General features: G+C 53.2%; 1 protein-coding gene across 1 annotated transcript in view; it reads right to left on the bottom strand.

The window, feature by feature from the left end:
- Positions 1-12029, bottom strand: part of IGFBP2 (insulin like growth factor binding protein 2) — a 28693-nt gene extending 16664 nt beyond the window's left edge. Inside the window, exon 1 of the mRNA XM_047773455.1 lies at positions 11496-12029. Coding sequence (XP_047629411.1) covers positions 11496-11916 — 421 coding nt within the window. The 5' untranslated portion in view covers positions 11917-12029. The remainder of the gene's footprint in view (positions 1-11495) is intronic.
- Positions 12030-12808: the final 779 nt, after the last annotated feature.

The following is a 12808-nucleotide window of genomic DNA, read 5'->3' as shown; positions in this document are numbered from 1 at the left end:
TGAGTGGATGGTGAATTGGACCAATTTCCTTCACAGCCCTCTGGCCCCAAGTGCACTGGCCAAAAGCCATGGATCCATGCTCTTCCTTCCTCCTCCAAAGGAAGGAGCTTCTCGAAGACACAAACTTGGACTTAGCTTCCATAGAGCTTTTTAAATACCCAGCTATGTTTCCTTGAAAACTCCATCTTGTCCTTTTTATCCCATCTTCCTGTTTGAAAAACAGTCACAGTGCTGGTAAATGACTTAAGCTTAAGAACTGTTATGTGCCTAGAGGTCAGAGTAAGAGCTTAACCTTTTACCAGCTAAGTGGCTTTTAAAATAGTAAAATAACTTACTTAATAGTAAACAAACCCTATATCATCCACCCATAGCCACTCCTCCCTCACTTGATCATCTAAAGAGCACAATAAAAGCAGTGTGGTTTCTTGAGGCAGGGCTCTTTGTCCCTGAGAACTTGAGCCCCCCAGTTCCCACCTTTACTTAAGATAAATGTCTCCGTGTCTTGTTTTATGTTAACTTTTTTCCTTAAGTTCCACAGCACCCGTTCTTCAGCCGCATCCTGCTGGGCTGGCCTCGGCACCCAGCAGAGTTCCTGCCATGTCACGGCGGGTTAAGAATCCGACTGCAATGGTTCAGGTCACTGCGGAGGGGCGGGTTCCATCCCCAGCCCAGAGCAGTGGGTTAAAGGATCTGGCATTGCCACAGTTGTGGCATAGGTCGTGGCTATGGCTCGGATTCAATCTCTGGCCCAAGAACTTCTATATACCGTGGGTGCAGCCATAACATTTTAATAAAATTTTTAAAAATTTTTAAATTTTAATAAAAAATAATAATAAAAGAATAAGTAAAAATTAAAAAGTACCCATCATGAAAGGAGAGCAGGTAGGGAGATATTCTGTGTGCTCAATTTGCTTTTTTGTCCGGAAAGAAAGAGATTGTGCTTTCATCTTCCAAGACTGGAGATGCAGATACCTGGCAAACTTGAGATTTTCTTACTTCTGTGACTTTATCTGTCAGAAAGGGATCCCCTTATTTCACTACAAGATTTTCCTGAGAGCCATGCAAGTAGCCTCTCAGGCTACTTGCATGACATTTATTATTTACGTCTCTACTGACGTGGGTTTCTTCTTAGATAACAGCAACTTTTTCAAATGCTTTTCTTGCTCCCCTCCAGGCTCCAGGGTCAAAATGCATGTGCTCCAGGTGGAGTGATAACTGCATGTGTACAGAGTCAGTCTCATAGCTTGCACACGTGCACGAGCGATGCTAAACATTAGAGAAGCTGACTATCCAAAGAGCATCTCAATGCTCTCTGGCCTAGCGCATCCAGGGATGGGACTTCTTTTTCTTACCTTTCTGGTCTCTCCCTCACCACCTAAGCCCCAGAGCAGCAAGAGTGCTTAGGCGTAAAGAATGGCAGTGAGCAAAGAGAAGCATGCAATGGAGAGGACGACCACTTCCCTCTACCAGCACCCACACTCAAAGGACCATCCCTATACTCGGCTCCGATGCAGCCCCACAGACCAGCTCCCGTGGAGCCGTAAACACTGGGTCCCACCCACCTCTTCTCCATCCCCAGAAGACCGCTCCCAGAGACGCCGGGCCTGACAAACTGAACCCAGGGGATGCGAAAAGAAACTAAAAACCTGCAAAGATGTCCAGGATTGCCGGCCACACTCTCAAAGCAGCACAAGGAGTGTCTTGAATATAAATAAGTGTCTTTAAATAGGTCACCAGGCTTTCTTTTCCTTCAACTAAAAGTTCACTAATTTTGTCTGATATAATCCTGCGGCACCTCAGTTGTCTTCTTTGGTTATGCTCTCTTGGTTTAGAGGCAGGAAATGAACCAGAGATAACTAGTTAGCAGGGCCTTGGGTGAAAATCCTCACCACTGGGGCAGGAACGGGCCCTGGTCCGAGGTCTGCCATTGGTAGGACCACGGTGAGTAACAATGGCAGCAAAGGCCATGACTTCCCTCTGGAAAACCCTCCACTGACTCCATTCTGGACTTTCCAAAGCCCAGGGCAGCTGTCCAGGTAAGCCAGGCCCTGTGGAGGAAGCCACACCTCCTTACAGTATTCTTAAGTTCCTCTCTTCCTAATAAACTTGGCCAACCAGAAAACATCTAAAAATGGGAATGTGCCTTCTTCTCTTGTTCTGTGTGTTAAGATCAGAGGGAGAAGGGAAATGGATCGAAATGTGTATGATGTCATCTGATTATCTGAGTTTCTAATCCTGTACTCAGTGGTCTGTGTACATGACTTTGTTTTACCATCAAGCAATCACATGACGTTGATAATTTCTTATCCCTTCTCACCCTTGGCAAAGTACCCATAGAGTTGTGAGGCCAATGGCACAAAGTCACGTAGAAACAGCAGAGCCAAAAACCAAATCCCAGGTGGTTTAACTCCACAGCTCTTAACCAACCAGAATGGCATTTGGTCACTGGTAACATGGACAACTCTTAACCTTTTAACCCCAGGGCTTCCCGACAACTGTTCCCTTCACCTTGCCCTTCCCAGCTCCCCTCATCTACCCAGGGAAGGAAGCCATCAGTCATAAGCCCAAGAGTCCCATCCAATCTCAAAAGCCTTTAGGATCCAGTAAACCCTTCCCTCCCCACCCTCTTTATCTTGCCTGACACACCTCCTACCACTGTTGCTATAGCAACCACTAGCGTTATCAGGTGGTTGCAAGGGCAGGGCCCAGGGGAATTGCCATTTTCCTTTTATCTTGGCCTCAGGCACTTTAGAAAGTAAGTTCACCATCCCCAGGCAACTTGGCACCTCTATCCAGAAGTCAAGACAATAGGCCTAAAAGAAACTTCCCGGGGAGTTGCATAAAGGAACATTTTTGAGAAGTTATGCCTTAATTACTACCTCCCAGGGAAAAGGAGCTTTTCCGAGCAGCAATATATAATTCACTGCTTCTCTGCATGTGTGAGTCTGAGAGAATGGAGCTCTGGAATGAGAATCCGGTGACCCAGACTCCATTCTGGTTCATCCATTCTGGTCTGTACTTGCCTTGGCATCTGAACCTGAATGTGACCTTGATTTCTTCACCTGTCAAGTGGGGAGAATCCTGAAGCTAAAACAGCTAAGGGAAAAAAAAAAAAAAAAAAACCCACCAGGCATCTGGGTAGAAATGGATGATGTCTAGAAAAAAAAGGAATTTTAATTATAATTATTTGTCATTTATCCTTTGCTCACTGCATCCTTACAAGCCAGTTTGGATCACTCCAGCTAGAAGGCCCCACCTCCTCAACCCCTGTCGGGATGGAGCCCCTGAGCCCCTGCCCCCCCACTCCCACCTCTCCAGCTTACCAAGTCTCAGTGGCCCTTCCCTCAGTGCTTCCTGGCTCCCAGGGCTCAGCCAGGCCGACACACCTACACGCTGTCCACTAATCAGAAACCCCCCCAGGCTCTGCTCAGGGCCAACTTAACCAGGGCCGGTGGGCCAATTCCCCAGCCCAGCAGCGGGAGGCCTGCCAGCCCCTGCCCCCTTCTCCCCAATCTTCACTCCTGCCCTGCCTCCCAACAGCCAGGAAGAGATGTGGGGCTGGCGGCCAGAAGGGGCCCCAAGGGCTGCCAAATGCCCCCTCCCCCTGACAAAAAAAAAAAAAAAAGGGAAAGGAAACAATTCCTGACTACAGTCCACTCTGTATTTCTTTCCGGGGGAGCCGGCTTTCTGAGCAAGGTCTCCCTCTGTGTCCTGACTGACACCCAGGAGCCGAGCCAGCCCAAATCTTCCTTGGCTTTGTTAAGGAACAGGAGTGGCCCAGGAGGGGGAGGGGGCGGTCGAGGAGCAGGAGCCAAGTGGGGGAGGGGCACAGGGAGATGGTCCATTTTCCAGCAGGAACAAAAAAAACCTCTCCTAGAGCCCATCCGCTCTACTCATGGTGGGGGTGAAGGTGAGGGAGGGGCTGTCACCCTGGAACCTGAAAGCCAACCCATTTCTCTGGACCCACCATCCCATCTGTAAAGACGGCTTTGCCTCTGGGTCCCCCGGCCCCAACCCCCAGGTCCTAGAGTCTAACAAGACTGTCCACCCCACATTCCCAGAGGCAAATGCAGTGCTTTGTCCCTACAGGCCTGGGTTTCACCACGAGCATTTTTCGACCCCTAAGGACTCAAGCATCCACCCTTTCCGCTTCCTGGGGGTGACTCCATCAGCTGCTTGACAAAAGTCACTGTGTCATGTCACTGTGCCCAGCCATTCAGAGGGCTTCCCAGGACCACAGGCGGAATTGGACATTAGGAAGAACCCCAGTGCCCAGAAAACACTCCCCTACCTGTTGAGGACCGGTCAGCCCCGGCCCTACTCAGGAGTGAGGCCAACTCTGGAGACCGTAGTAAGAAATAGTAAGAAAGCATTGGCTTTTTTTTTTTTTTTTTTCGGTCTTTAAGGTCACATATGAAAGTCCTCAGACTAGGGGACGAATCCAAGCTACAGCTGCTGTAGCCACAGCCACAGCAATGTGGAATCCGAGCCATGTCTTCGATCTACATCACTGTTCGTGGCACTCTGGATTCCCAACCCACTGAGCGAGGCCAGGGATCAACCCACATCCTCATGGACACTAGTCAGATTAGTTTCCACTGCACCACGAGGGAAACACCCAAGCATCACTTTTTTTGGATAGAACGTCCCATTTCCTTGCCAGGATCATGTTCAGCTTTCTGGCTCCCTAGGCTCAGGATGGACCAGAAAGCCCATTCTCCTGGGGCAGGGTCTTCACTGGCTGAGCTGACAACATAGCGGCTCACCCCACACATGCCATGTGTACCCAGCACATTAGCACCAGGTTCTGACCCTCTTCTTTGAAAGCCTGAGTCCTAGAAAGTTTCCTGTAGGGACCATCTGTGGAGGAAGTCACTTCCCATCCCTGAAATGGGACCTCAGGGACTCCCCAGGCCTCTGAACCCAGCAACTGAAGGGCTAGAGGTGGGCTGATCAGGTGAAGGCAGATGCAGCCTGGTGTCACCTGCTTCTGAGCAGCAAGGCTGGCATGGGTACCCAGTGGCAAGCTCTGGGGCCACCTCTGTCCCTCCCAGCCCCTCCGCCCCCATTCTAGGCACTACAGTGAAGTGCCCGGAGTAAGAATGGTCAGCCCCCAGTGCACAGGCCCAAAGAGCACCACCTTATCCATCCATAAAAAGTGCAAGCCCGTGGGCCTCAAGCCATACATTTACTCTCACTTGGGCTCACACTGCACTTAAGCAGTTTCATTTCCCTTTCGACAAACAGTCTGAAAATGGGTCAGAGGTATGGGTGTTTCCATTTTATAGGTGAAGAGATGGAAGTCAATTACAGAAAGGAAACAAAAAACCCCCAAGTGCCTAGGCTTTATATGTATTATCTATCCACACACACACACACACACACACAGGCACACGCATTTGTTGCTCTCAATTCCTCATTTGAAGATATGGAAACTGAGGCTAGGGGAGCATATACCCACTGCCTCAGGTGGTGAGAACATGGTAGGAAACCAGGGTTTGAGGCAAAGCCACTTCACACCAGGATGAGGCCCCTCGAGGCCTGGTACAGCCTTCCGACACAAGTGGCCTGCCGGACACAGCCAGGTTGGCCTTCATTTTAAAGCCTGGCTGACTAAGCATCAGATGGGAGACGTTATAGAGAACCTACTATGTGCCAGGCACTGTGCATTATCATAGCTGACCTTACACACACCCCATTTGAGAAATATAATCATCTGTATTTCTACAAAGGCAAGACCCTGGCCCATTATCACTCAGGTTCTCAGAGACAGGTCCGCATAGGAACCCAGGTCAATCTGCCAGCAGAGGCCAGGGTGCCCCCACCATCATCCACTGCCCACCATCTCCTCTCTCCAGAGATCCATCCTGGGACCCTCCTGTCCCTCTTCACTGTTGCACGCTGGTCACTTCCATTTCTGAAGTCCCCAACTCCAGGACTTGGGTCTCTCAAAAGAGTGCAGAGGGAATGCAAAGAACTGAACAGTGGTCCAAGCATCACTGCCCATGGCAGGTGACCAGGAACAAACCTTCTGGCTGATGGGGTCAAAAGCTTCTCTGCCAACAGCTTCTACTCCTTTGTTTGGCCATGGAGGTAGAGGCGTGCAGAGCAAAGGCAGCCAGGCTAGGCTCTCATCTCATTACTTACCTGCTAAGGTGGCCCCTTCCCTGAGCCCCAGAGTTGTCACCTGCAAAGTGGAGGTAAAAAGCCTCCTCCCAGGAGTGTTGTAAGACGGGAGACAAAGCAGGCAAAGAAGCTGGTTCATAAGAGGACGAGGACAGATGGGAGGGTGCCTGCCACCTCAGCGGAACATGGGCCAGAGATAGCAAGGAGAAGCAGAGAGGTTCAGAACATCTGCCAACCAGATCGCCAGCGCCCGGGTGCATCACAGTATAACCTCGTTCCTCTGTGCCTTGGTTTTGGCAGAAGCAGCCCCAGCAGGAACCCCCCTCCCCCACCTCATAGGGGAGATGGCCACTTCCCCACCCACAAAGCCCTGCCCTGTCAGTCAACCAGGCTCATTTCAAGGAGATTTGTTTCAAACATGCCAATCCCCAGTCAGCTAATGGTCTCCATTTACCTGGATCTCTGGGGAAGGCCGGGCCAGTCTATTTCCCATGTCATTTTTTCAAGCCCTGCCCACAGGCTTAGCATCCAGCCAGGTGTTCTACCAGAGTCACAGGGGGAGAAGCAGGAGAGAGAATGGATCAGAGGGGGTTGAAAAGACGAGGGAGAAAGCACAGGAGGAAAAGGGGAGCTGGAAACACAGAGAAGAGAAAGACTAAAACCAACTGCAGTCTCTGGAAATGCCGGCTCTTTAAAAATAATGATAACCAAGCCTTTTCTTTGGGGGGGGGGAGTACTGTTTTATAGTATGTGAAACCAAACCAAACCAAACCAAACGTGGGCATAGCCTGTTCATCTGCTGCTTCTCCCTCATTCTCTTTAGCAACCCCTGCCCTGTCTACCCCTCCCTACTCCTGTTCTGCATTTCATTAGAACCAAGAATTTTTGGAACTTGCTCATATCAAAACTTAGCAATTGTGTGTCCCATTTTCTATGGCAGAGAATAGCTAATCTGAGAACCGACTAGAAGCTAACATGATAAATAGGCTAGAGAACAGTGATGCTCTCATCTCTAAAGACAGCCCTCATGTCTGACAGTGGGTGATTGAACACACCCCAATCTCAGGTATCCTGTGGGCATTTCTATAGGGCGAATTTCCATGGAGTCCCCTACCCTGAAGGAATGATGTGCCTGAAAAGTTTATTTGAAAGCTTAGTGCTAAGGTAAGCTAATATGAGAACCATCCAAGCTTCCCTTTTTCCCTTTGCCTGCCAGGAAATTCAACGGTCCAATTAAGCCAAGAATCAGAGATAGACCCTCACATCCACAATGGATGAGTTCTTTCCCCCCTAAACACCCCCACCTATTCTTTTTTTTTTTATCTTTTTTTTGCCTTTTCTAGGGCCACTCCCATGGCACTTGGAGGGTCCCAGGTTAGGGGTCTAATCGGAGCTATAGCCACCGGCCTACACCACAGCCACAGCAATGCAAGATCCGAACCATGTCTGAGACCTACACCACAGCTCACGGCGACACCGGATCCTTAACCCACTGAGCAAGGCCAGGGATCAAACCAGCAACCTCATGGTTCCTAGTCGGACTTGTTAACCACTGAGCCATGACAGGAACTCCATCCCCCACCTATTCTAATTCAGAGACTCCTTACCTCTGGCTTTTTGTAAGATCTTTTGACATAGTTATATAGGATTTTTTTTTTCCTCCAAGATTCCTCAAATACATTGTTAAAGGAATGGATGGGGTCATTATTACTACACAAAGGGAACAATCTGAGAACACTATGGACACAAGTGGAAGGTGAGGAGGGAGACTGCAGGCAAACCTGAACACTGTCTGCCTCTGCCCAGTTGGTTCGGGACCCACCAGACCAGCCCCGCCTCCAAGGCTGCAGTGCTGGTCCCATAGCCAGGGAATTACAGGTCTTCCGTCTCCCCAGAAGGACCCAGGAGCATCGGCCCTGCAGTCCCCCATGTCCCCTTTCAGCACACTTTGGTGACTCAGGCAGGAGTGGCCTTGCTGAGCTAGTTCTGGGTGTTCTGTCCCGAAGGGGGGAGGGGGGGCGGAAGGTAGTGATGCTAGCTAGCAATCAATGACAGTGGGTCCCACTCATTCCCCAAGACTATTTTACGACTTTGAACTCAGTATGCAAATTTATGCAAGACAAGATGCAAAGCAGCACTTGGAGCCAGAAGTCCCGTTGCTTTTCTCCCCCTTCTTTGAAGCTGCACTGAACCACTGTAAATCAGCCCTCGCCTCTGCCCCCCTTCATGCTCCCCCAGCAACTGCAGATGCAAAGCCTCCCCAGGCCCGCCCGCCGGCCCGCCGGCCCGCCAGCCCGCCTGCCCCGGGACTTTGAATGACTGCACATTTCTATAGCACCTTTATAAGTGCAGCGGGCCAGACGGCCACTTGGGCGCTCCGCCCCTCGGCATAATCCCCGGCATTGTACACGGAGGGGAAGGAGGCAGGGGAGATGCTGAGGGAGCCAGTCCGGCCAGGCCGAGGCCCTGAATTCTGAAAGGGCCCGGACTGGCCCAGGCCTGCTTCCTTTTCTTCCCCGAACATTTCTAGGCACTTCTGCCCACTCCACCACCCAACACACCCTCACATTTCTCAGGTCCAGACTTCACCCAGATCTCCGGGGCCCCTTCCCATTTTTCTTCCAGGCTCACCCCCTCCAATCCCCACCCCCACCGCCCTGGCTGACTTCTGGGCTTCTTAGAACCAACCAGCCCATCACCCCCATGGGATGCAGGCTCAGCACCCGCTGATGTGCCCACCCCCACCCCCTGCATCCCAGCCATCCCCAGGAAGCCAGCAACACAGCCCCTGAGTCCAGGGAACAAAGACAAAAGAGCTAACAGCAAAGCCGGAACTGCTGGGGTTTGCTGCCTCGAAATAAGGGTATGTTTAAAATTCTCACAAGCAACCTGCTCAAAGAGGAATGCAGGCTGGGATGTTGAGGGGGGCATTCTTCAGAGAGGGAAGTAGCATCTGGGCCATGTTCAGGGCTGCAGACCCTCCCTACCCAACGCCAACACCCCCCCCCCCAAGCCCCTGGCATTCTCCATGCAGCACCCCCATCGCTGCCCCAGTCCAAGGCCTTCTCCTACACAGGAGCCTCAAAACTTGTCCCTCTCTTTTCCCTGCACCCCTGCAAGCCCAGGCTTCTCCCCACGGTGCCCCCTCCCCCTCTCCCAGCCCTACCCATGCCTCAGACACCCTGCTCCTGGCCAATTCTTTCCAGGGCGCCCATTCAGCGTCCACCCCCACCCCCCACCTTGGTGTCCCCTCTCCCCAGCCTGGAACACAAGAGAAAAATGCGGAAGGCGGCTGTCTGGCCATTGGGAGCAGGCTGAGGAGGCAGCTGGGGCTGGCTGGCGGAAAGGAGTCCCATAACCAGGCAGAAAATCCAGAGTGACATTCTTCCCATGAACTCACCCCATTGTCCCCAAGCTCCCCTGACGACTCCGAGGAGGAGTGAATGGCAGGATTCCCCGCTTCTGTTCCCTTCTGAAGACCCTAACCTGCCTCTGGGGGCTGAGAGGCAGGAGAGTTGGTTTTCAGGCAGAGAGTGAGAGGAAGAAAGAGTGAAAAAATACCAAAACGTGGAGAAAGGACATGTATTGCACCCTTGACTAAAACAGTCAAGATCCCAACGATTCTGTGAACTTGGAGGCCTTTTGAACAAACGTTCACCCTGCTGAGGGAGATGTTTAGTTTGTCAGAGTTGAGCTCAGAAACCACAGCACCTCCCTGGTGGACCATGGGGTGTGAGGGGGCCACGGAGGAGAAACACAGGACTGGGGGGATGGGCGCCCAGCCGTGAAAGGACCTTTGCTGAGTCTTTTCCCTTTCATTCCTACTTTCTAAAAGTAGCCAAAGGGAAGGGTTAACTTCGAGGCAGGCTGGGGAGGGAAGCAAGCCCGAAGGAGAAAGGCATGGAGGGTTCCACTTGGAGGGAGCCCTAACTTGCCGTGCCCTCAAGGTCAAAATGTGCCAGAGAAAAAAATTTCAACTCTGACCCCTAATTGTATTCCCAAGGAGAACAGGGGACAAAAAAAATAGTAAAGGAAGGGGGGGGGGGGGCGCCTATGGGAGGAGAGTTGAGATGTTGTTGGAGGACCACAGAAGCTGAGAAGCAAGCAAAAATGTTTCCACTTTTTCTTTCCTTTTTTTTTTTTTTTTTTCTGTCTAAGTTTGAGAAACTTGGTCAGACTGGCTTGCTTTTTAAACAACAGCAGCAGGCAGTGGACACATTTCGCCACTGTCTCCAAGAGGAAAGAAAATAATTACAGCTTCCTCCAGAACGACTGGGGCAGGAGGCTTTTGTAAATTAAGAAACAAACAAAAAGCCAACAAAACAACAACAAAACTCAACACGTGAGGCCTTTATCGCCTGGCTGTGCCCTTCAAAAAAATGTCTTTTGGGGGGCGGGGGGATGAGGACCCAGGAAAAAGAATCTCAGGGCCCTCATTCTATGGGATAGGAAGAGCTCCCTCAAATTAGGATGGTGGGGGTGGGGGACCACCATGCTCCGGTAGGAGAAGCTGCGCCCTGGCCCAGGCATCCTCCTGCCGGCTGCCCCAGGGCCCAGATGCTAAACTGAGCAGCATGGCTGCCCCCGCCCTGAACTGCAGCCGGCAACCCGGCTTCATGGCTGAAGTTACAATGACTCCACCGCTGGGGTCTCTTCCTCGCCTCTCCAGAGCCCCTTTTTTATTGTTCTGCCTAACATAAAAGCAAGAACCTTCTTCGTCCCCTTTGTAAAATAGCAGCGTTCCTTTTCATTTTTCCACTAAGCAGTCCACCCGACAAAGTACCAACAAGTCCTTTCTTCTCACCTCACAATCCCAGAAGGAAGGGACCTCAGACGCCGCTGCTGTTTCCCAGCGCCCCCTTCTCACCAGAAGTCCCTGAGGTCCTCGGTACCCGCCAGGCTCCCCCACCACCCCCGGCCCCCAGCAGCGTCCTCCACCAGGACCCCTCCAGCAACCTTTGGTCGGCGGTCACACTCAAGCTGTGCCCTAAGTAAGCCTGAAGCTCTTCTCCCACCAATGTGACCAGCCCCCTCCTCCTCAGCAAGTCCCCCCTCCAAAATAGAGGTCAGGGTACGTTCCAACCAGGGAAGCCTATGGTAACAGGGATGCCGTCCTTCTCCCGGTTTGTTCCCCACCAAATCAGTAGCCCGGGCTCTTCCGCACGCTGGAACTCCAGCTCCCCTCCCCGGGTCCAACTTTTGGGTCCCTCCTCCCAACAATCCCCCAGAGCCAGTCCAGGGCTCCGCTCTTCCTGCGCTAAGACGGTCTCTGAGGGGTGCTGCACACCCCTCCGCTCTGCAAGGGCGCCAGCCGGGCTCCCCGGTTGCCCTCCAAGTTTCTGCGAACTAGTTGTCCTAGCCGGCGTTACCTGCAACCTGCTCGGGGCTGGCGCCGTACTCGGCATCTCGGCGCTTTTCGCAAGTGCCCTCGCCCAGGACCAGCGCCTGCAGGGGCAGCTCGGAGCCCGGGTGGGGATAGCAGCGCAGCCCCTGGGCGCAGCGCGGGGTGTACACGCCGCACCGCTCGCCCTCCAGCCGCGCGCACACAGAGCAGCAGCCGCAGCCCGGCTCCCGGACAAGCTCGCAGGGCGCGCGGGAGTCGCCAGCCGGCCCGGCCCCGGCGGAGGGCGGCGCGGCGGGAGGGGGCCTGCAGGCGGCCAGGCTCTCGGGCGTGCAGGGCGGGCAGCGGAACAGCACCTCGGCGCGCGCCCCGCGGCCGCCCGTGCCCAGCAGCAGCAGCAGCAGCAGCGGCAGCAACGACAGCGCGGTGCCGCCCAGTCTCGGCAGCATGTTGGCGGCGGTGAGCGCGACGGCGGCGAGCGAGCGGGCAGGTGGCACGGCCCTGCGAGCGCGGGAGCCGCCTCCTCGGCTTCTTTCTCCTCCCCCGCCGCCGCAGCCGGGTCCTAAAGGGCCCTGCTTCTCCCCGCCCCCTGCCTTCTCCCCTCCCCCTTTTGGAGACCACCCCCTTCCCCCGACACTCCCGCGCGCGGGCCTCTACGTGCGCGCACGCCCACTCGCCCATCCCCACTTCCTCGCCTGCTGCGGGGGGTCCCCTAACTCCCTCTGGTCTGCGTCCCTCCACGCACTTCTACCCCGGGCTCCCTGACTCCCGGAGGATGAGAATAATTTGGGGGTTTGAGTAAGATTGGCGCGGGAGTGGACAAGAGTGGGTGCTTTTGTCTCCTGTTTTCGGTTCAATTCGGAAGCACTTCGTTTGCGCGCTTCCCATGTGGCCGGCAAAGGACGTCAGGCATGACCTTCAAGTAGGTTTCAGTCCTCTCCCAGCAACTCCCTCCATCCTCGGGTTTTCACTCACTGCTGCCTGGGACAATGACTTCAGAGTCTGGAGGCTGTTCACATCCTCTAGACCAGCGTACCCTGAATAGCCCCTCTTAGGGACCATTGCAATTTCCCAACCCTGGGAGCATCTGGTAACATGTAAGTACCTGAAATGCAGTTTCTGGACACTGAGAATCCTGCTCCCTTCCTCTCCCCTAGTCTGCTCCCTCCCCGGAAAATTAATCTCTTGGGGGCCCGGCCCCCACCCACAGATCTCCAGACATTTGCTGCAGGATAGACCCCAGAACACCCTGCTTCACGGATCTTAAAGAGGTCAGATCAGCTTTCCAGGTGTAGGAGAAAGCCCTGAGGTTAGGTCCTTTGGAGCTCTCCTCAGTAAATG

This window comes from Phacochoerus africanus, chromosome 3 (assembly GCF_016906955.1).
Source record: "Phacochoerus africanus isolate WHEZ1 chromosome 3, ROS_Pafr_v1, whole genome shotgun sequence".
In the NCBI taxonomy this organism is placed as follows: domain Eukaryota; kingdom Metazoa; phylum Chordata; class Mammalia; order Artiodactyla; family Suidae; genus Phacochoerus; species Phacochoerus africanus.
The sequence above is the reverse complement of the archived record's forward strand: the minus strand, read 5'-3'. Positions and strand labels throughout refer to the sequence as shown.